The sequence below is a fragment of the Crinia signifera genome, chromosome 7 (assembly GCF_055691185.1).
Source record: "Crinia signifera chromosome 7, ASM5569118v1, whole genome shotgun sequence".
Lineage (NCBI taxonomy): Eukaryota > Metazoa > Chordata > Amphibia > Anura > Myobatrachidae > Crinia > Crinia signifera.
In genome coordinates, this window is record NC_139223.1 from 73,280,399 (window position 1) to 73,304,334 (window position 23,936).

Here is a 23,936-nt window from a genome sequence, read left to right on the forward strand (position 1 = left end):
CCTGGGATCAGGGTGATGATTTGGAAGATACCTCTTCTGCAGGCGTAGAGGATCTTATTGTAGCTGTGAAACAGGCTTTGAAACTTTCAGTGGAGGATAAGACTCCTGCTAAAGGTGTGTTTAAGCGACAGCGTAAGGAGGCTGTTACCTTTTCTTCGGATGAAGGTTTACAGGAATTGTTGGAAGGGGCTTGGAAAACCCCTGATAAGAGGCTGCAGATGGAAGAGATTCCTCAGTCTGTACCCCATGCCAGAGTCTCATGCGGAGCTCTGGGAAAAAGTGCCAGTTGTGGATGCATCTGTGGCACGTTTTTCTAAGGCTACTGTATTACCAGTGCAAGGCGGTGCAGCTTTCAAAGATCCGGTGGACAAAAAGCTGGAGGGTAACCTCAAGGCTATATTTGAGGGGGTGGGATTCACCCTACGTCCTCTTGATGCTTCAGCCTGGGTCTCTAAGGCCATGGTTGAGTGGGCTAATGATTTATGCACCATGCTGCAGGCTGACCCTGGTGTTTTGCTGCTGGCGGAGAAGCTTAAGGCTGCTGCAGAATATCTTGTGGAAGCAGAGGAGGAAGCACTCAAAATGGCGACTAGAGTGTCCACAGTTTCTATTAATGCCAGGAGAGTGCTCTGGCTTAAGGCCTGGGAAGCAGACAATGAGTCTAAGAAGGCCTTAGAAACTTTAGCTTTCAAGGGAAAGTTGTTATTTGGATCAGAGTTAGAGGAAATCATTAAACAAGCCACGGGCGGCAAAAGTACTTTTCTGCCGGCCCCCACGGCTAAGCAGTCATCCAGATTTTCTGCCTTTAGGCCGTCCTTTCGGCCCTCCCCTAGAGGTGGTGCGTCCTTTCGAGGACAGTCTTTCAGGGGAAAGTTTCAGTCTTCCAGGGGCAAGGCCCCGAAGTCAAAATTTGGCTCCTTTCACAAGAAGCCGGTCTCAAAAGGAGAGGACAAACCCTCCGCATGACTGTCTGGGGATTTGCCCGGCAGTGATAAAGGTGGGGGGGTGTCTCTCACATTTCAGGGACGCATGGGCTTCTCTAGACCTGGATGCCTGGGTGTTAGACATTATAGCCCAGGGCTACAAAATTCCTTTCAGAGGTCTGCCTCTGAAAAGATTTATCCCCACATCTTTGCCAAAGGAAGCTCGGCTTCGTACAGCTCTTGTGAGAGCAGCTCACTCCCTGTTAGAGAAGGGGGTGGTTACTCTGGTTCCCAGGGCAGAGTGGAAGAAAGGCTTTTATTCCACTCTGTTTCTGGTGCCCAAACCAGACGGGTCTTTCAGACCAATACTAAATTTGAAGTCTCTAAATGTCCATTTATGGGTAGACCATTTCAAAATGGAGTCTCTACGGTCAGTGCTCCTGAGCCTAGACCAGGGAGAATTTTTGGCGTCCATGGATGTCCAGGACGCATATCTGCATGTTCCTATACACCCAGAACATCAGGCCTTGTTGAGGTTTGCAATAGGAGACCTGTATTTACAGTTCCAGGCGTTGCCCTTTGGTCTGGCCACCGCACCAAGGGTATTCACAAAAATAATGTCAGTGATGGCGGCTGTGCTGAGGCTCAGGGGAATCACAGTGATACCTTATTTGGACGACCTGCTGTTCAAAGCAGAGTCAGCAGCCATGCTTCAGAGTCATTTGGCAGAAGCCATCAGTTTTTTGCAGGCTCACGGCTGGATTTTAAACTTGCAAAAATCTCAGTTGGTACCATCACAGAGGCTCCAATTCTTGGGAGTTATTCTGGATACCCATCTCCATCGGGTATTTCTCCCGGAGGCAAAGGCCAGGGATCTGGTCGCCTTAGTCCAGGAGATTCTCAGCTCTCGGAGCATTTCTTTATGGAGGTGCCTCAAGCTGCTGGGGAAAATGGTGGCATCATTCGAGACGCTGCAATTTGCCAGGTTCCACTCTCGGGTGTTCCAATGGAACATCTTGACGGCTTGGTCAGGAAACACGCAGACCATGAAGTCGGAGCTGATAGTGCTGTCTTCGGACACTCGAGACTCCTTGAAATGGTGGACAGAATTGGACTCCCTTCATTCGGGTCGGTCATTGCAGACCTGGAACTGGCTAGTAGTTACTACCGACGCCAGCCTCAGGGGCTGGGGGGCAGTAGTCTTGGACCTCAGGCTGCAGGGCTTGTGGACTACAGAGGAGTCGGCTCTACCGATCAACATCTTGGAGCTGAGGGCTGTCTGGAAAGTGATTTCCTTGGCGGGAGACAGGTTACAGAACCTCCCTTTAAGGATTCAGACCGACAATGCCACAGCTGTGGCGTATCTGAATCACCAGGGAGGTACACGCAGCAGATTGGCCATGTGGGAGGTGTCCAGAATCTTCCGGTGGGCGGAACAGAATGTTCCAGCTGTATCAGCTATATTCATACCAGGAGTGGAGAATATAGAGGCCGACTTCCTGAGCAGGGAGGAGCTCAAGGAAGGGGAATGGAGCTTAAACCCTCAGGTGTTTCAGCAGATCACTTTGAAGTGGGGAACTCCGGATGTGGACCTGATGGCATCCAGGTTCAACCACCAAGTGCCCAGGTTCTATGCCAGAACAAGGGATCCACTAGCGGAAGCGGTGGATGCCATGACTATCCCCTGGGAGGGGAATCTCCTTTATGCCTTTCCACCAGTACCAATGCTGGCCAGACTTTTAAAGAAAATACAGGCGCAGGCGGTTCCGGTGATCTTAGTGGCCCCAGATTGGCCAAGGAGGTCCTGGTACTCGAGGCCTCAGAAAGACTTACATTCGATGGTGCGAGAGACGGAAGTCACACACATCTCGTTTTAAGTTATCTAAAATGATGGAATTTTTACAAGATGGTTTCTCATCGGGCCTAAGCCTCCAGTCATTGAAGGTACAGATCTCGGCCTTGTCCATCTATTTCCAGAAAAGGATAGCCATTTTACCGGAAATTCAGACTTTTTTACAGGGGGTATCTAGGTTGAAACCTCCATACAAACAACCAGTGGCGCCTTGGGATTTGTCACTGGTCTTGGAATGCCTTCAGAAGGCACCCTTTGAGCCTTTGAGGTCGGCGGACCTTAAGTTTCTCACATGGAAGCTGGTGTTCTTATTGGCAGTGGCATCAGCTAAGAGGGTGTCAGAGCTGGGAGCTTTGTCATGCAAATCTCCTTTTTGAATTTTTCATGATGACAGGGCAGTTCTTTGGACAATGCCTAAGTTTTTGCCGAAGGTAGTCTCTGCCTTCCATTTAAATCAGGAGATAATTCTACCTGTGTTTCAACCCCCAGAGGGTGCTAAGAAAAGGGACAAGTTGAGGAATTTGGATGTTGTGCGTGCTTTACGCATTTATGTGGACAGAGTTAAGAGTGTCAGAAAGACTGACACCTTGTTGGTGTTGTATGACATACACAAAATTGGTTGGCCTGCATCTAAGCAGACTATTGCTAGGTGGTTGCGATCTGTGATAGCTTTTGCATACACCAAAGTGGGAAGGCCTGTGCCGGCCAGAATAAATGCGCATACCACCAGGTCAGTTGCCACCTCTTGGGCGGTTCGACATGGGGCAACAGCGGAGCAGGTTTGCAGGGCTGCCACTTGGTCATCTGTTCATACCTTTGCCAAATTCTATAGATTCCATGAGTTCGCGTCGATGGACGCATCATTCGGGCGAGCAGTGCTGAGAGCTGCAGACCTGAGCGTACCCACCCAAAGGACCGGCTCTGGAACGTCCCAGTGTTGAGCTGTGTCACCAGGACCATTGAAAGAGAAAAAGGGATTTTTGTAAGAACTTACCGTTCGAATCCCTTTCTCTGATGTGGTCCTGGTGACACAGCAATCCCTCCCTTACGCTCAGTAAGTATGCCAGAAGTTTCATGATGTTTATGTTAAAATGGTTAAAGTTAACAGTTATTGTTATAAAATGTGCATATAATATGTGCAGGCATTTGTACTGAGTTAATGTATTCCAGTGGCTTTGAAAGATTGAACTGAAGAGTCCGGGATGCAGTAGGGGAGGAGCCTACCCTCTAAAAACTTTAGGATAGGTGCCTGGCTCCTTTGGACCCTCCTACATCCCAGTGTTGAGCTGTGTCACCAGGACCATATCAGAGAAAGGGATTCGAACGGTAAGTTCTTACAAAAATCCCTTTATCTATCAGATATTATATCAGATATTACTGATTGAATATATTAGAGACTGTAATTGGGGACACAATATTACTGCAGCAAATATTACAACTGGGGACTCTATTTCTACTGACTGCAACAAATAATTGAAGGCCTAAAATCATGCATATGTGGCTGCCCCAGGCATTATAGCTCATAATGCAAATAGTTTGTTCATCAAACATTACAATCTCTACAAAGAGGACAGCTGCACTTAGGATGTGGGCGTTTAGGATGGGTGCCGGACGGGGTCCCGACAGGCATTTACCCGACGTCAGGATTCCGACTGTCAAAACACTGACAGACAGACAGGTTCCCTACTGCCACCTGCTATTCTCCCTCGTGGGGGTCTATGACCCCCACGAGGGAGAATAGAATAGCTGGAGAGCGCACCGAGCCCGCAAAGGGCCATTGATGCTCTCACCATGCTGTCTGAGTCCGGCCAGCCGGGATCCCGACGTCGGGCTAATGACTGTCGGGATCTCGACTGTCGGACCCCTGTACCACACCCGTTTAGGATGTAGGCATCATCACCTCAGCCTTACAACTTTAAGTAATGATAACATTGTGTTTACAGTTGTAACACAGATTTATAGCACAATACTAGCATGCAGACTTGTTGTTTTCAACATGTTAATGTCCCCACTGCTTGTTGATCTTATAAGTGTCGAGCGGTTCACTAAATCCCTGTGTTCATGATTGACCTCACCCAATATAACTGGGAATGTAGTTTTTTTACACACAAAATTAGTGAGCAGTGTTATACTATATATTGTTTTTCTTTTTTCATGAAGATATTTTTCTTTTTAAAGGAATATCTTATTGAACAGCTGAGATCTGAAGGCGTTACCCATTTGCCGCGCATTATCACCAATGAGATTGGCAGTAGTGATCGCTATGATGTGTACACACAGGGGGGTGTATTGTTTGTCACTAGTCGCATCCTCGTGGTGGATTTCCTCACTGATAGGATTCCTGCCAACCTAATAACTGGTAAGTGTTTGTTATTACAAGGTTGTGAAGTGGAACCTAAATAAAAAACAAATCTAAGCATGTTTTTCAAGATTCACAGAATACAATAGGGACATAACTGAACATACCCATTGTACTAATTGCAGTGGATGGCTACAGTAACCACAATCAGGGACCTACCTGCAGCTTCTGTACGAATGATGAGGCAATGTTAGCTAGGGATTCTTCTAGCAGCATGAGGCAGATAGTGCAGCGGCTGCTCTGTCCACACTGGGGGAGCTGCCGGGGAGACCCCTCGCCACTACAGTTTGTGCAGGGGTCTCCGGTATTTCTGGATACTGCTGCCCGCATCGGCAGCAGGGCAGCTTGTGAGTATGGGCAGGGCAACCAGGATACCCTGCATTAAAAAGATGGTCAGTAATAGAAAAACGCCATTTGAAAAAGTTGCCATTGTAAGGGGTGGATCTAGACTCTGGTGGCCACTCCCTCCTGCTTCCCTGAGCTTCATTAGGTTCCTGATGAAGCTCCCATAAGCGAAGCGTACGCTGACCCGTTAGCTAACTGTTGTGACTCCCTACTCCCTTTCCCCACATATCGATGTTTAAAAATTGTGATCTGTAACCGAGCATGTGCCAGTCGCCACTGGGCACGCCAGGTCAGAGAGGCAGTGTCTGTCGTCAGCACGGTCTCTCCTGACCGCCAAGACGGGCTCCAAGCCCCCCGGCACACATAGACGCTGCGGCTTACCCCGTCTCTCAGCAGGAGGTGTTTGCGACTCCGTGCTACGGACTGCGGCGGCACGGTGGTCTGACTGTGAAAGTGGCAGCTCACATCAGACACCGTCCACGCACAGGCACCGGAGACGCAACCCCATACCCGGGACCCGACACTGATTCACAAGCGGGTTTTCACTCATTACAGTTATTATAACCTGTTACCTACGAGTGCTTGGGCTGAGCTAGATAACTATTAGGCTCCAATAATAAAAAAATTGTTTTTTCATATACGTGGAGACAGACACCAAATCAATAATTCTGTCAGTGGGGATACAGAATTATTGTACAATTATTGCACATGTTTCATGTTCTGTAATGTCTGTGTCCATACTTCACTAAAATTTTAAAGATTTGTAATAAAAGTTACATTTTAGTTTAATAATTTTTCTCTGTGCACCACACAGCGACATTCTTTCCTTTTTCTGTTGTTATATAAATCTGTGTCCAGTGGTAGCACACCCTCCACTTGTTTCAAATATATTAAAGAAAATAATGTATGAGGGTAAATTCAATAATTTTCGATAGATTTAAATCCTGTGTGACTGTTCTGATCCCTTTCCCCCAATCTCCCCCAGATTTAAATCCTGTGTGACTGTTCTGATCCCTTTCCCCCAATCTCCCCCTAACCAGTTCAAAAAGTATGTGCTGCACATACTTTTTGCACTAGATCTCATCTCATTGCATTGCAAAACCTATGCGATGAGATACGATGCAATATTGTATACAATAATTGTACCGTGTATGGGCACCTTTATTCTTTCACTGTTCTACTCTCTCACTGTTTGTTTGTCTCTCTTGTCCTTATTAACAATAACTATGGCTGGAAAGGGTTCAAAAGCAGCTCAAAATGCTATAGCTTGTACATAATGTTTGGACAAGTTTATGACCGATCAGTCCACAAGTTCTTTATTGTGTGCAACATGTGATTCTGATCAGCAGACCCCTAGTCAGGATACTCCTGTTTGGGAATCCCAGCTCACATGGGTTATATTCAACCTGTCTCTAAAACTGGAAGCCTCTCATAAAGGCCCTTATTCTGGTTGGTGCGGATATGTCCGCGTACGTTCGTTCTGCCGATGTTTTGTGTTTGCGCATGTGCAGAGGCATATCTGCGCATGTGCAAAAGGGACATACGTCCAAATTCCGCATGAATTGTTTATACTACGAACAGGGGGAGGAGAGGGGCGTGAAGGGCTGTTTGGCCTCATTAACATATGCATACGCCCCGCGTTTCATCATGGGCGTTCCCATGAAAACGCTGGGCATACGTATGGTAATGCGGCCGTGACGCACGTGTAGGGGGCGGACATATGACATTGCCGGATGTTAGCTCCCCCCCCCCCCCCCCCCCAGATCCCTGCTTTTGCACGGAGAAATGCCCGAGTGGTCTGAGCTAGTGGGAGCTGCCTGACCGCTCGGTCCTGCATTCGATGGTATGCGACCATCGAATGATGGGGGAGGTTCCCAGAGATGGAGGAGGTGTATACATGAGAAATCCACTCGTGCGGTCAGCAGCTTACCAAAGGCCCAAAGAGAGGGAATTTTGCACTGACTCCAGTTAGATCAGTAGCCGGTTTATCAAAGGTAGTAACACCCTCTACATCATTAGGGGTCCACTTTTATCTAAAAAGAGGCCTCTGCCTTCGATGCTCCAGTGGAGGAGCCCCCCTTCTCCTTCTTCAAGGTGGATTATACACCTTGAAAAAGGATCCAGTCCGGATCCGAAACGTGAGAGATGTGCACAGATGGCCCAGGAGGGACTTTACCTACAGAGGTGAATGCTACATATGACCCGGAATCCATATCTGCATTTCCATGCCTGTTTGAACTGTTTCGCATATGACAGTTCATACCATCTATTAATCACCCTTCCTTGGCTTTCTGCAGATTGCTTTTAGAAACTAGGAGATTGTATCTGTATTTTTAGATTGTATGCATTTTATCATGTTTTAAAAGGACATTGTTCCTTGAAAGAACAGGAAAGTGCATGTGAAGTATCTAAAGGAAAGTAAAATATCCTTTTTCCTATTATTAGTGCTGGTGTGGAGGATTGTTCACTTTTTTTGAACAAAAGAGTCATCAGCATACTTAGGGGAGACTTCTAAAGATGTCTGTACTGGGTCTTCCAGAACCTCAGCATTAGACATTTCTGCCTGCATGGGTCTTTGGTTTAGATGATGGCAGGCAAATGCGGTATCCAAGAAGGCTGTAGAGGTGTTACCGTTTTCCGGAACAGTACTTTTTGGAGAGAAATTGGATAAGTGGATATCCCAAGCAACTGGGGGTAAGTCAGCTTTTCTTCCTTCTTCTGCTCCAGCCCCTAGACGCTCCCTTTTCAGGTCCGTCCTTTCAGTACTGGGGCCATGGTAGAGGTCGTTCAACACCTTGTGGATTCCGATGCAGGATCCAAGGCAACAGCTTCACAACCAACCCAATGTCCTCACCAAAGCCCAGTTTGGGGTTCTCTCCCCTGGAGAATCCCAGGGTGGGATTCATTCTGCAGGTGTTTCAAGCTATTTGGACACAATCCTGACAGGATGCATGGGTACCAGATTTAATCGTTTACGGGTACAAGCTGGATTTTTATTTTCCTCCACCTCCAGGTTTTTGGCTACGGATTTTCCAGTTTCAGATGCCAAGCGTATTATTCTGCAGGCAGCTGTAACAAAACTGATTCTGGCAGGAGTATTGATCCCGGTACCCAGAAGTCAGAGGAAACAGGGGTATTACTCCAGCCTTTTCATGGTACCAAAACGTGACATTTCTGTTCCACCAATTCTCAATTTGAAGGATCTCAACCCATATTTTGAGAGAGCTCAAATTCCAAATGGAATCTCTGCTCCATGATTGTAGGTTTGGAGCAGGACGACTTTTGGACATTCAATTCCCATATGGCCTCCTCATTTTAGATTTGTTCTGAGAGATCTTCATTACCAGGTCCCACCTTTTTCTTCACCACAGAGTATCCTTGAAGACAAGACTACCTCTCCTTTGATGGCTCTTATTATCGCACCTGCTCAATACCACCGCAAGCCTTTGTGGCTGAGGAGCGATGACTTGTGGATCTCTGTTCCAGGGTCCTTGGACTCAAAACGAGGCAAGACAGTCTATAAACATCCTGGAACTTTGGACCGTGTTCTAGGCTCTGCAACTGGCACATCCTCTACTAGAGTGTCGCGCTGTCAGTTTAATTGGACACTGCCACTGCAGTGGCATATATAAATCAACAGGAGTCATACAGCCAAGCAGGAAGTCACTCGGATCCTGATTTGGGTGGAGGAACATGCCAGCGCCCTCTTGAGAATATTCATTCTGGGGGTCGACAATTGGAATTCCGACTATGTAAGTCAGAAAGACATAGATCCAGGAGAATGAGCCCTACATGCGAAGGTCTCGCAACAGTGGGGCCTTCCACATGTGGATCTGATGGCAACTCGCCAGAATCATCAGTTACCAGAATATTGTTCACAGACAAGAGACCTGGCAGTGGTGGTGATTGACACCCTGCTGATTTCTTGGAATTACCAGTTTGTCTACCTGTTCCCTCCTTTTTGCTCAGATTCATTGCCTTGTGCAGCGCATAAAGAGAGAATGTGTCAAGGTTCAGTTGGTGGCTGCGGATTGGCCCCGTCGGTCTTGGTATTCGGGCCTACAGCGGCTTCTCGAACAGATGTGGCCTCTTCTTCTGTGGGAGGATCTTCTGAAGCAAGGCCCTTTCGTCTCTCTAGATTTAAAGCGTCTATGTGTAACGGTATGTTTAATTAGAAGGCCCTCTTGTGACGTAGGGGGATTCCCCTAGCTGTCATTCCGACCATGCCTAATGCCCCAAAGGAGGTTACCTCAAAACACTGTCACCGCATCTGGAAGGCTTGCATCTCCTGGGGTGAAAGTATTAGGGTGGCCCCTCTGAGGTTCAAGGCGTCTCGTCATCTGCTGTTCCTTCAGGTGGGCATGCAGCTTATTTCTTTTGAAGATACAGGTTTCGCATTGTCAAGTTTCTTTAACAAGAATATAGCTATTATGCCAGAAGTTCAGATGTTTTTCCAGGGGGTGGCTGCATCTTCCGTTTGTTCCACCCATGGCTCCATGGGATTTGGATCTTGTTCTTTCCTTTCTGCATTCATCTGTCTTTGAGCCGTTGGAATCGGTGGAGCTCAAATACTTGTCTTGGAAGGTGGTGTTACTCCTTGACCTAGCTTCTGCCAGGTGTGCGTCAGAGTTAGGCGCTTTATAATGTCACACTCCTTATTTTATTTTCCATGTGAAAACCCACCATGCACACATTTGGGCTCATTCATCAATGGGTGATTTATTGTAAATGATAAAACTTGTTGCATAGGATAATTGGTTCTCCAGTCAATCAGCGCAAGATGTGTTTAAATAAAAAAAAAAGACAGTCCTGGCTGATTGGTTGGAGCTAGGGAAGCCAATCCCGGGGCATTTTTTCAATCCCGGAATTCGGGATTGAAAAATGCCCAATCCCGGGATTGGCTTCCCTACTATTAAAAACCCACCTTGGCCGCCCCGCATATTTACTTACAGATGCGTGGTGCGGCCGGGTGGGTGGGCGAGATGGGGTGATGGAGCCCGGGCTGGTCCGCTGGTGGCCCGGTGTGCCGGCAGGTCCGCTGCTGGTCGGGCGGGCTGGTCCGGGGACAGGACGGCTGGGCGAGCTGATCCGGGGACAGCCCGGGCTGGTCCGCTGGTGGCCCGGTGTGCCGGCAGGTCCGCTGCTGGGCGGGCTGGTCCGGGGACAGGACGGCTGGGCGGGCTGATCCGGGGACAGGATGGAGGCAGACAGCCTATGCGGCCTGAGCAGCGTGACCTCTGACGTCGTCACGCTGCGCAGAGCCGCACTGCCCGGGACGGGAGAAGCCGGGCAGCTGCTGAGCACCCGCTCAGACGCTGCCCGGCATTAGACTGCGCATGCGCAGTCTAATCCCGAAATCCCGGGATTGGAAACTCCAATCCCGGGATTGAAATCCCGGTGTTTTGGGGGCCAAATCCCGGGATCCCGCGGATCACGATCCCGGGATTGGCCACCCTAGTTGGAGCACTATTTATCATGCCCAATGAGATTTATAACTCACAGTGAATTTCATCATTAGTTGTTATATGGGCCCTATTATTTGCCCACATACACTCTGTGCCTAGTCTAAAACTCCTATATATAGAGTGCCTTACATGTGATTATACCAATGCCAGGGAAACATAAGAAAGATTGTGCTTGTAAAAAATGACTCTCGTTGTCTATAATTATCAACTAACTGGAGCCAGGAAATGGCACAGTGCCAGTAATTGCCAACTGTTTAAGGCCTGGAACTTGTCCTGTATTTGTGGTCACCAGTAGTTCAGACCAGGAATTAGTTCTGTATCCATGATCTTGGCCAGATCAGCTGATTGATGACAGGACCTAGCACAGAGCCAATGACTACTGTAAGCATGTGTGCCCAGATGTAGGGATTCATTCTGTGGTTATAGTCTTGGCAAATAATTGGTTCTGTAACTGTAATTACCAGCTGACCAATGACAGAAACTCGCACAGTGCCAAGAACTAAGTAGTGCTGTGTCTATGGATGCCAGCGGCCCAGATCTTCAGATTAGTTTTGTGGTTATGATCTTGGCCAGGAATTGGTGATGACTGTACCTGTAATTACTACTAACATGGTCATGACCTACACCACAAAACTTACCCAGAAAGACTAAAAGATCTTAATATGTATAGTTTGGAGCAGAGAAGGGAAAGGGGGGGTCATAATAGAAACTTTCAGATATACCAAGGGTAATAACAAGGTCCACGAGGGAAACATTCTTAAAAAAAAAAAGAAGTATTAGAATTTAAGGACATACCCTTAAATGATTTTCCTGAAATAGTAGTGGATACGTGGAATAGCCTCCCGTCAGAGGTGTTGGAGACAGTACAGCAATTTAAACACGCTTTGGATAGGGATATGGATATCCTTGCAAATAACTAAGCATCAACAAGGATTGAGATTACACATATAGGATAAAAAAGTGGCAGACTAGATAGTTTGTTTATCTGCCGTCAAATTCTATGTTTTTATTAGCTGGCCGATGACCGGAAATAGCACAGAGCCAAGAACAAAATGATGCTGCATCTGTGGTTGCCACTGGCTCATAGCTAGACCGCACAGCTGTATTGTGGTTATGGTCTTTGCCAGAAATTGGTGCTGGCTGTACCTATAATTATTAGCTGAGGACTGACAGGAACTAGCATAGAGCCAAGAAATAAGTAGCGCTGTGTCTGTGGTTACCAGGGGCCCAGAGCTAGGAATTAGTTATGGATATGGGCTGCCTGGTGATGACCTGTGATGACTATCTATGCCTGTGTCTCCCGCCAAAAGCTGCAATTGCAATTTCATCATACTTTTTTATGTGTAGGGTGCATCATATTCTGTAGCATCCGGATAGTCAACGTAACAAAAATAGTACAGACTAAGCGCGACAACAAGACATGAGGTAAAGAGTTGTATAGGTATTCTGGCAAGTAGAACAAAACCTGATTCTGCAAGTATTCATTGTATGTGGAAAATGACAACATAATAGTCTGGAAATTAACATTGCAGCATAAAAGATATAGGGCCACATGTAAATTTTATCTTACAGGGGCACACATTTACAAGGCATGGGTTTGCTTTGTAAATGATTGCCCCTTTAAAAAAAACTTTGGTGAAAATGTTTGGCCTTTGGGACGAGTTGGGAGCAAAGCAAAAAATAAAAGCATGTGACTTTGGGGGTTATTCTGGTTGATTCAGCCTTGCGAGTCGGCCAAGCCCCGCCCAGTGAATGCCAAGTAGCTGACCATAGATGGTTGGTGACTATCGAATGAAGGTGGACGCATATCAAAGTGACTCTTAAGTCACTTACATATGCGTGGACACTCGTGGGGAAGTGCCCCTACACTTGTTCAACTTATTGATCAACAAATTGGACCTGATTGACTCGAGATTTATCCTATGTGCTGGAGGATCAATCTCTTTCAATCTCTTGGTTATACCCAATGGCACAGGATTGAGCATTAAGTCCTACACATCAGGCACATCAGATCTTGTCAGATAAATTGACTCAATCCACCTGAATTGGGTCAAATCTCACACAATCTCCCAAGTGTAAAGGTGCCCATACACGTTACAATTATTGTATACAATATTGTATACAATATCGCATCTCATCGCATATCGGTTTTGCGATGAGATCAGATGAGATGTGCAGCACATACTTTTTGTACTAGATCTCATCTCATCTGATCTCATCGCAAAACCGATATGCGATGAGATGTGATATTGTATACAATATTGTATACAATTATTGTAGCGTGTATGGGCACGTTAAAGGCCCCCATACATTAGTCCGACTTGTCCTAAGGACAAGTCGGACCTGATTTCCCCCTGCAGCTCCCCGGGAGGGGTACACACGAGTTGGCACTTGATGTGCCAAGTTTTGCAAATGATACATCGCATGCGATGTATCATTTGCAACTCCCGGGGAGCTGCAATGTGGAGTGAGCAGGGGGGCCGGGGACATCGAGGTGGCGGGCGGGGGATGCTGCAAGGCGGCTGGGGGGACGGACGCACGCTGCTAGTAGTGCGGACGCTGCGGGGGACACAGGCGGCAGTAACATAGAGCCGGGCGGGGGGAGCCGGGAGCTGTCAGTACTGAAAAAAAAAAGCCCATACAATGAATGGGCAGCCTGTGATTGGCTGAGCGCTCTCTCAGCCAATTGCTGACAGGCTGATAGAGCGCTCAGCCAATCACAGGCTGCCCATTCATTGTATGGGCTTTTTTTTTTTCCAGTGCTGACAGCTCCCGGTTCCCCCCGCCCGGCTCTATGTCACTGCCGCCTGTGTCCCCCGCAGCGTCCGCACTACTAGCGGCGTGTTCCCCCCCCACACCCGGACGGAGCATGACAGCTCCCTGCTCCGGCTCCCCCTGCCGCCCCCCTCCCTCGCCGGCATCTCCCGCCCCCCTCCCTCGCCGACGTCCTCAGAGTCCCCACGGCTGCACATAAGATTTATCTTATGTGCAGCCGGTCCGACATCCCGACTCGGGTCGGACCGAGTGTCAAAACCTGCGATTTGGTCCAATTTCACTGCCCGATCCATCTGGATCAGGTGACATCGGGGCCAAATCGCATAGTGTATGGCGGCCTTAAGGGGCCCTTTAGATTCTGCAGACATGAGGCGTATCATAGTGAGGGTCTTGCTTATGACAGCTTACTAGATATGTTTTGTATCAAGTGTACTGCAAACTTTAGACAGGGCCATGCTTACTCCTGTATCATGTCATTTGTTTTGATCCTCTCAATGTATCAACCTTTGTAATATATTGAAACTTTACAAGTAATAGATGCAATAAGGATACATTCAGCACTCTGTCGGTTCTGCCGATGAGCTAAATCCATCAGCAGTGCACAAGCTGCTTTCATATATCCTGCTGTCTGCCTCCTGGCTCATTTCAGTGAATAGCAGCAGGAGATCTCTGCTTTGTTGTACACATTACAAGTGCCTATACGGGCCACTCGCTTACTTACATGCACTTCTACTAACTAACTAGCCCTGCAGCTCATGCAATGCTGTTATCAATACTCCTGCTGCTTGGCTGACAATATCACATATTTGTTGCATTTGCACTGAGCCAGGCAGTGGGAGATTTGAAAGTCTGGGATTCACATTGCCAGTCACTGGAACTAACCTGCACCATAGCATTAATATAACCCTGCACTACATGGCACCTGGCTCAGTGCAGTGAGTAAGATGGGTCCACCGTTGTCTATGACAACAGTATGGTTTTACCCTGTCGACATGGAAACTGTAGACGTACCATCCGGATCCTGCTCCCTATGCCATACACAGTAGAAATGCCAGAAGTAAATGCTTGTGAATATTGCAGTTTAGAATACTGTTGCCTCTACCATTGCCTTTACATCCAGTATTATAATGACAGAGTTGGGAGAGGTGTTTTACGGAAACCCTTAACTGCAATTGGAAACCATAAAGCTCAATAGAAACTGCTTGTTCTGTATACAGTAATTAAATGTATGTAACAAAATAATGTGAGGCTTGTGCACTCCCCACTGTAAACTATAGGGGTTTAGTAATGGTTATGGGTTCAATTCCCACCATGCCTAAATGTGTGGAGTTTGTATGTTCTCCCATTGTGTGCTTTCACAGGGTTCCCTGGTTTTCAGGTCCAATATCTAGTCAAACTAAACAGCCCTAGCGCTAGTAGCAGATCCAATGGTGAGCCACTTTAAAATAAGACATTAACAATACCATTAACATCTTTCAATATTCAATGCAGACCAATTTTGAATAATCAAAAATAAGAAATACAACTAATTTAAACATCTAAACCAGGCTGTTTGACTTTCAAAAAAAATTTTGTGGACTACAAAAGGTTAATTGACTCCCGAAAAAAAAAGAATCCGCGTGTGTGTGTACACACATGGGCTTAGTTCAATTTATAAAGGCCATAGATGATCAGGACTGTCTAGTAATCTGATGGGACTGCCATGCTATGGAATTCTATCCTTATGTTTCCCTCCTATTATCCCTATAGATTGTAAGCTTGCGAGCAGGGCCCTCCTACCTCCATGTCGGTTTGTATCTACCCAGTTTGTTTAATCACAATTGTTTCCAATTGTAAAGCGCAACGTAATATGCTGCGCTATATAAGAAACTGTAAATAAATAGATGTCAAAGGCAATAGTTGTAGTAATTTAGAATGGGTACACCTTAGGCTGACGGGCAATCAGGGTGATGACCAGGGCAATTCCACCCCCTGGACCATCCCTGATTGCCCTTAAAACCTAGCCTGATACAATGAGCAATAGAACAATATCTCAGCCTGTCTTGCATACAATATCTTCCGCTTGGTTGCCATGTTACAGGCTTTGTTTGGTGCTGGTCAGTAGTTTATCGATCTCCACTTTATATCTCTCCGAGGCTTAGTTCATCTTTTCTAACTGTTTGATTAGTAACCCGCTTCTACCTGACATCAAGTATATTCAGGTGTTTTGCAAGCCATTTTGATGGGTTGGCAACTAGTAGAGTATATAAATATGTGTGCACTCCTGTTTGTCTTTTTGAGCCATTGAAAATCAAACATCTGTGTTTGCCACTAGATGGCAGCAAAGACAATGATTTTCAGATAATGTTAGCATTTTTGTGATCTCTTTAAATTATTATTGCAATATAAATATGGTAGTCTTAGTACAATGCACAATTAGACGGTACAGATACAAATGCAGTATATTCCTGCTTTGATTTTATTGTGCAGTGTTGTAATGGGACTTTTGAAAGCTTTGTTTGCATTGGTTCTTAGCATATGCATCTCATTTGAATATGGTAGTAAGAGAATGGTTCCGATGCAGTTACACACGTTTCAGACTGCAGCATAGGTGACTTAGGGGTCTATGTACTTAGCCTTAGACAAAGATAATGTTGACTGAGGTAAAGTACCTACCAACCAGTTCCAATTTATCATAAAAAAAACCCAAGCCTATAACATGGCAGTTGGGAGATTATTAGCTGGTACTTCTCTGTCCACTTCATCTTTCTTTAAGGCATAGTACAGTACATACAGTATATCCCTTAGATTCTTAGAGCATTTACCCAGCATTGACTCAATTACTTCTTATAGCTAAATGGGCATTACTGGGTGTCTGTGGAGCACTGGCACATAGAAGTGGTGTCCGGTGAGTGTATAGACAGTTGTGGGCTACTCAGATGAGAAGGTATAAAGAGCATGTGGTGGTTGTGTGGTAGAATAGAATACAGGCCAATCACCTCATAGACTTTTGCTGGAGATGGCCTGAATTACAATTGCTTTACTGTACAGGCATACATCATTCGGTCGACCACTCAAGGTCAACAGGCACCAAGGTCACAGAGTAATACTTCTCAAAGGGGCAGGGCCCAGAAATTAGTAAAAAAAAAAATGTGCAGAACCCACACCCTCTGTACATATGCTCTAAAATGGGACCACTGGCTAATGTTTCCTTTCGGTTATTAAGGAATGCAAAATAAAGTTACTGAAAAACTTTATTGTTTGTTTTTTCTGATCTGTTTACTTTATGTATTCTGCATCCAAATATTAACTACTGCATGTATCATTTCATCCAGGTATCCTTGTGTACAAGGCGCACAAGATCATAGAGTCATGCCAGGAAGCCTTTATACTGCGCCTGTACAGACAGAAGAACAAGCAGGGCTTCATTAAAGCCTTCACAGACAATGCAGTGGCCTTCCACACAGGCTTCTGCCAGGTAGAGCGCGTCATGAGAAATCTGTTTGTCAGAAAACTGTATTTATGGCCAAGGTGGGTAGCTGATTTTTTTCTTTTAATTGTTATTTTTAACAAATGAAAGATTTGCTTTGAACATTCTGGAACAGTTTGGTAAATACTGTGGGATGCCTTTTTTATTTTCATGAAAACGTATAAATGATTTGTCCTCATGCCGTGCATTTTGCATTAGTGACTCCATGTTCTAAGGGAGACTGAACAGAGGTTGGAGCTTGCTTCTCAGAGGTGGGTATTCAATGCCGGTGCAAGCGGCCGGCGAGGGGGTTAAACTGCGAGGATCACAGAAAACCAGTGATCCTCGCAGTTTAACCCCCGCGCCGGCCGCTCGCACTATGCAACGTTCCGGGGGAATCCTCGCAGTCACAGAACTGCGAGGATTCCCCGAAACTGCGAGAGCCGAGGCTAGTGCAGCAAACTCGCTGTAATTAGCCTCGGCTCTCGCAGCTTTTGGAGGCACATTCGCAAATTCCCCCTCGCTCAAAAAACGGAGCGAGGGGGAATTTGCGAATGAGGGGGGGTCACTTGAATACTGACAGGGTGAGCGGTGACTGCGAGCAAAAAGTCCTGCTCGCAGTCACCGCTCGCCCACGGCATTGAATATATGCCAGAGTGGCAAAAGTACAAAGTTTCCACGTGTTTGCACAAAGATGCATATTCTCCTGCTCAATGGTGCAAATGCATAGTACAGATTGAGTATCCCTTATCCAAAATGCTCAGGACCAGACACATTTTGGATAACGGATTATTCTGTATTTTGGAATATTTTTATATTTGAATGAGGTATCTTGCATTTATGTTGTATAAGCACACCAAGCACCTGAAATACACACACACATATATATTTTTAAAACCTAAAACAACGTTTGTGTACAATCTCAGGTACTGAATTTGAATACCAAGCACGTATTTAGTGCCAGTTACATATCATGTCCCCAGTAGTGCCATTTACAGATGTACCCAGTACATTATTTGGATAAGGGATACTCAACCTGTAATAATGATTGGCTGAATACTTGCAGTCTTTTTGCCTTACTGCATTTATATTTGCAATTGGTCTGTGCATACCTCCCAACATCCCAATGTCTGAAAGAGGGATCACCCATGTGCTGCATAAAAGGGGGTGGGACTTTGTGGCAAAGGGGCAGGTCTCGTGGCAAAACCTAGTTTCCATCAATGTGGGGGCATGCCCAGCACTCTGAGATGCTGGGCTGCCCCAGGCTCTTCCTTCAACACAGAAGGCATGTATACTACTGTTCTGTCTAGGAGTAAACGCATAGGTCTTCAACCTGTGGCCCTCCAGATGTTGTGGAACTACATGTCCCAGCATGCCCTGGGTTTTTTTATGCATGCTCATAGGAAAAAATGTGGCAATGCATGTTGGAACATGTAGTTTCACTACATCTGGAGGGCCACAGGTTGAAGACCCATGGAGTAAAGCAAGCATATATACTGATGTTCTCTCTAACGGGACCTACACACTGGGGGATTTTGCTGAGTGATCTGAGCAACACTGGCCCTGACCGGTGATGTAACTAGATTTCTCTTTCAATGGTCCTGGTGACACAGCTCAACACTGGGATGTAGGAGGGTCCGAAGGAGCCAGGCACCTATCCTAAAGCTTTAGAGGGTAGGCTCCTCCCCTACTGCATCCCTGGACTCTTCAGGTCGTGTTAGGTGCCCACTGGAGTGGGTGCTATTCTAAAGGGCTGCGGGAGCAGCCGAAGAAATAGAGTAGTTAGGGGATTTTTTATTATTTTATTAACTATTACCCTAGCTAGGTAGGCACAGTGTGAGGATTCTCATAGTGAATCCTCACACTGCTAGCGCAGCAGGAGCTGACAGAAGCGCGTCCTGTCAGCTCTCTGTGCACAGGGTAGACGCTGTCTGGCCTCCCTGTGCAGCGCTTTTAGCCTCTTTTATGAGGCTGCCTGGGCTCCGGAGCATCCTGAAACCGGCTCCACAGTTAGGTGGGGATCATGGGGGACAGGCGCTCCGTGATGGCGGCGGCCATTTTATGCGGAGCTTACACGCTGAGCTCCTGACTGAGAGGACAGCAGCGCTGTGACAGGCATGTTCCAAGTGGTCCCCATTTGAGGGGGAGACACTGGAACAAGGAAATCCTACCTAAGGAGCGGCTAGCTGGGGGTGGTTGGCGCCAAAAGGTCACGGACCCCGCAGCAGCAGGGACTTTTGGTCTCTTCCTTCACTCTGACTTTGGCGCCTTTCAGAACGCTTGCAGCGGAGCTGAGCTGGCTAATTGATCCTGGCAGAGTGACTTGGATTTCCTGGGCATCGCTTCCCCGCAGTTGAAACCTACAGACAGCTAAGTGACTGGGTGCATTGACTTTGTATAAGCGCTTGTACAATTGTTTGCACTGTGTATATTGAGATATATATATTTTTCACTTGCATCATGTCTGAGCATCAGGCTGTGGTTTGGGGGAGGGAGCCCTTAGTGCACTGAGCGCGTGCAATGTTTGCACACAAAAGTTTGTCCCTGAGCAGATGGCCAAGGGGGGCTTATGTATTACTTGCGCTGATGTGAGACCCATGGGCAGTGAACACCATAGGGCAGAGCAGAGTGAACCTGCGTGGGCCAGTGCCCTAGGCAGGTCTGTAAACGCTTTGGTGCAGCTTCTGGACAGGCAGAGTGATGTGCTGGTAGAATCACAGAGACCTATGCCATCATCTCAGCAGTCGTCTGGCTCCTTGCCTCTTACCCAGGCAGATCCTGCGCTTATTCAGGTGATGCAGGATACTGCTAAGGGGATCAACAGATTCAGTGAAATACTGGACAAAATGGATGATGTTGCAGGGACCCCTAAAAGGTCTTATGCTATGCCTAATGTGGTAGAGGAGGAGGAAGGAGAGTATACTGACACACCCTGGGACCAGGGTGATGATTTTGAAGAGACCTCTGCTGCTGGTATAGAGGATCTCATTGTAGCTGTAAAACAGGCGTTAAAACTGTCTGTTGAGGATAAGACCCCTGTTAAGGGTGTTTTTAAGCGACAGCGGAAGGAGGCTGTTACTTTTCCCTCAGATGAGGGGTTACAGGAACTATTGGAAGGGGCTTGGAAAACCCCAGATAAGAGGCTACAGATGCCTAAGAGATTCCTTAGTCTGTACCCCATGCCGGAGTCTCATTCTGAACTCTGGGAAAAGGTGCCTGTTGTGGATGCTTCAGTGGCACGTTTATCAAAAGCTACGGTATTGCCTGTACAGGGTGGTGCAGCTTTTAAGGATTCTGTGGATAAAAAGCTCGAGGGAAACCTCAAAGCTATTTTTGAAGGGGTGGGGTTTACCCTGCGTCCCCTTATTGCTTCAGCCTGGGTCTCTAAGGCCATTATAGAGTGGGCTGGTGAGTTATGCACCATGCTGCAGGCTGACCCTGGTGCTTTGCTGGTAGCAGAAAAGATTAAGGCCGCTGCAGAATATGCGGTGGAAGCAGAAGAGGAAGCTCTTAAAATGGCTACCAGAGTGTCCACAGTCTCTATTAATGCCAGGAGAGTGCTCTGGCTTAAGGCCTGGGAAGCGGACAATGAGTCCAAAAAGGCCCTAGAATTGTTAGCTTTCAAGGGAAAGTTACTTTTTGGTTCTGAGCTTGAGGAGATTATAAAACAAGCCACAGGCGGCAAGAGTACTTTTCTGCCGGCCTCCTCAACAAAGCAGTCATCCAGATTCGCTGCGTTTAGGCCGTCCTTTCGGCCCTCCCCTAGAGGTGGTGCGTCCTTTCGGGGACAATCGTTCAGGGGAAAGTTTCAGACCTCCAGGGGCAAATCTCAAAGGTCCAAGTTTGGCTCTTTCCATAAGAAGCCTGCCTCTAAAGGAGAGGATAAACCCTCCGCATGACTGCCTGGGGATAAGCCCGGCAGGGATAAAGGTGGGGGGGCGTCTCACACACTTCAGGGACGCTTGGGCTTCTCTAGACCAGGATTCCTGGGTCTTAGAGATCATTACCCAGGGTTACAAAATCCCTTTCAGAGGGCGGCCTCCGAAGAGGTTCATCCCCACACCCATACCAAAGCAGGCGCTCCTGCGCACAGCTCTGATGAGAGCGGCTCATTCCCTTTTGGAAAAAGGGGTGGTAATTCCGGTTCCCAGGGCAGAGTGGAAGAAAGGATTTTACTCCACGCTGTTCCTGGTGCCCAAACCAGACGGGTCTTTCAGACCAATACTAAATTTGAAGTCCTTAAATGTTCACCTATGGGTAGACCATTTCAAAATGGAGTCTTTGAGGTCTGTTCTCCTGAGTCTGGACCAGGGAGAATTTCTGGCGTCCATGGATGTCCAAGACGCATATCTGCATGTTCCCATTCACCCGGAACATCAGACGCTGTTGAGATTTGCCATAGGAGACCTGCATTTACAGTTCCGGGCGTTACCCTTTGGGCTAGCAACCGCGCCAAGGGTATTTACAAAGATAATGTCAGTGATGGCGGCAGTGCTGAGGCTCAGGGGAATCACAGTAATACCCTATTTGGACGATCTCCTGTTCAAGGCAGAGTCAGCAACCCTGCTTCAAAGTCACTTGAAAGAGGCCATCAATTTTTTGCAGACTCACGGCTGGATTTTAAACTTACAAAAATCTCAGTTGGTACCATCACAGAGGATCCAGTTCTTGGGAGTCATACTGGATACCCATCTCCATCGGGTATTTCTCCCGGAGATAAAGGCCAGGGACCTAGTCACTCTAGTTCAGGAGATTCTCAGAGCTCCGAGCTTGTCAGTGTGGAGGTGCCTCAAACTCCTGGGGAAAATGGTGGCGTCATTCGAAACGCTTCAATTTGCCAGGTTCCACTCACGAGTATTCCAATGGAACATTTTGTCAGCCTGGTCAGGAAACACTTTGACCATGAAGACGGAGTTGATAGTGCTGTCCGCGGACACTCGGGACTCCTTGAAATGGTGGACAGAGGTAGATTCCCTTCAGTGGGGTCGGTCATTACAGACCTGGGACTGGTTGGTAGTAACTACCGATGCCAGTCTCAGGGGCTGGGGGGCAGTAGCCCTGGATCTCAGGCTGCAGGGCCTGTGGACGGCAGACGAATCAGTGTTACCAATCAACATCTTGGAGCTGAGAGCTGTCTGGAAAGTGATTTCCTTGGCGGGAGACAGGTTAAGGAACCTCCCCTTGAGGATTCAGACCGACAATGCCACAGCTGTGGCGTATCTGAATCATCAGGGAGGTACACGCAGCAGATTGGCCATGTGGGAGGTGTCCAGAATCTTCCTATGGGCGGAACAGAATGTTCCTGCCGTATCGGCTATATTCATCCCAGGAGTGGAGAATATAGAAGCAGACTTCCTGAGCAGGGAGGAGCTCAAGGAAGGAGAATGGAGCCTACATCCTCAGGTGTTTCACCAGATCACGGCAAGGTGGGGAACTCCGGATTTGGACCTAATGGCATCCAGGTTCAACCATCAGGTGCCCAGGTTCTATGCCAGAACGAGAGATCCACTAGCAGAGGCAGTGGATGCCATGACTACTCATTGGCAGGGAGACCTTCTTTATGCATTCCCTCCAGTTCCAATGTTAGCGAGACTGTTGAAAAGGGTACAGGACCAGAAGGTTCCGGTGATCCTTGTGGCCCCAGATTGGCCAAGGAGGTCTTGGTACTCGAGGCTTCAGAGGTTATCAGTGGATTCATGGCGTCTACCTCTGAGACCAGACCTGTTAAGACAAGGCCCATTCAATCACCTGGATTCCGATCGATTGATTTTGACGGCTTGGTTATTGAAACCGCCATTTTAAAAAAGAAAGGATTTTCTGATGCAGTAGTGCAGACTATGATAAAAGCCAGAAAAGCTGTTTCTTCGGCAAATTATTATAGAGTCTGGAAGACTTATATTAGATGGTGTGAGAGGCAAAAAGCTCACACATCTCACTTCAAATTATCAAAAATGTTAGATTTTCTACAAGATGGATTTTCTTCGGGCCAAAGCCTTCAGTCGTTGAAGGTGCAGATTTCGGCCTTGTCCATCTATTTTCAAAAAAGAATTGCCATTTTACCGGAGATTCAAACCTTTTTACAAGGGGTATCCAGACTGAAACCCCCTTACAAGCAACCAGTAGCACCTTGGGATCTGTCACTGGTTTTGGATTGCCTTCAGAAGGCACCTTTTGAGCCTTTAAGGTCGGCTGACTTTAAGTTTCTCACGTGGAAGCTAGTGTTTTTGTTAGCAGTAGCATCTGCTAAAAGGGTGTCAGAGCTGGGAGCTTTGTCATGCAAGTCTCCCTTCTTAATTTTTCACGATGACAGGGCTGTTCTGAGAACAGTGCCGCAATTTTTACCGAAGGTAGTCTCTGCCTTCCATTTAAATCAGGAGATAGTTCTACCTGTGTTTCAACCCCCAGAGGGTTCCAAGAAAAGGGACAAGTTGAAGACTTTGGATGTTGTGCGTGCCTTACGCATATATGTGGACAGAGTGAAGAGTGTTAGGAAAACTGACACTTTATTGGTACTGTATGACGTACATAAAATTGGTTGGCCTGCATCTAAGCAGACCATTGCTAGGTGGTTGCGTTCTGTGATAGCCTTTGCATACACCAAAGTGGGTAGGCCTGTACCGGCCAGAATAAATGCGCATACCACCAGGTCAGTTGCCACCTCTTGGGCGGTCCGACATGGGGCCACAGCTGAGCAGGTTTGCAGAGCTGCCACTTGGTCATCTGTTCACACATTTGCCAAATTCTATAGATTCCATGAGTTCGCGTCGGA

The 23,936-nt window shown here is 47.1% G+C and overlaps 1 protein-coding gene across 1 annotated transcript in view; it reads left to right on the forward strand.

The window, feature by feature from the left end:
• Positions 1-23,936, forward strand: part of ERCC4 (ERCC excision repair 4, endonuclease catalytic subunit) — a 59,536-nt gene that overhangs the window by 8,068 nt on the left and 27,532 nt on the right. Inside the window, exons 3-4 of the mRNA XM_083153321.1 lie at positions 4,954-5,134; positions 17,034-17,229. Coding sequence (XP_083009447.1) covers positions 4,954-5,134; positions 17,034-17,229 — 377 coding nt within the window. The remainder of the gene's footprint in view (positions 1-4,953; positions 5,135-17,033; positions 17,230-23,936) is intronic.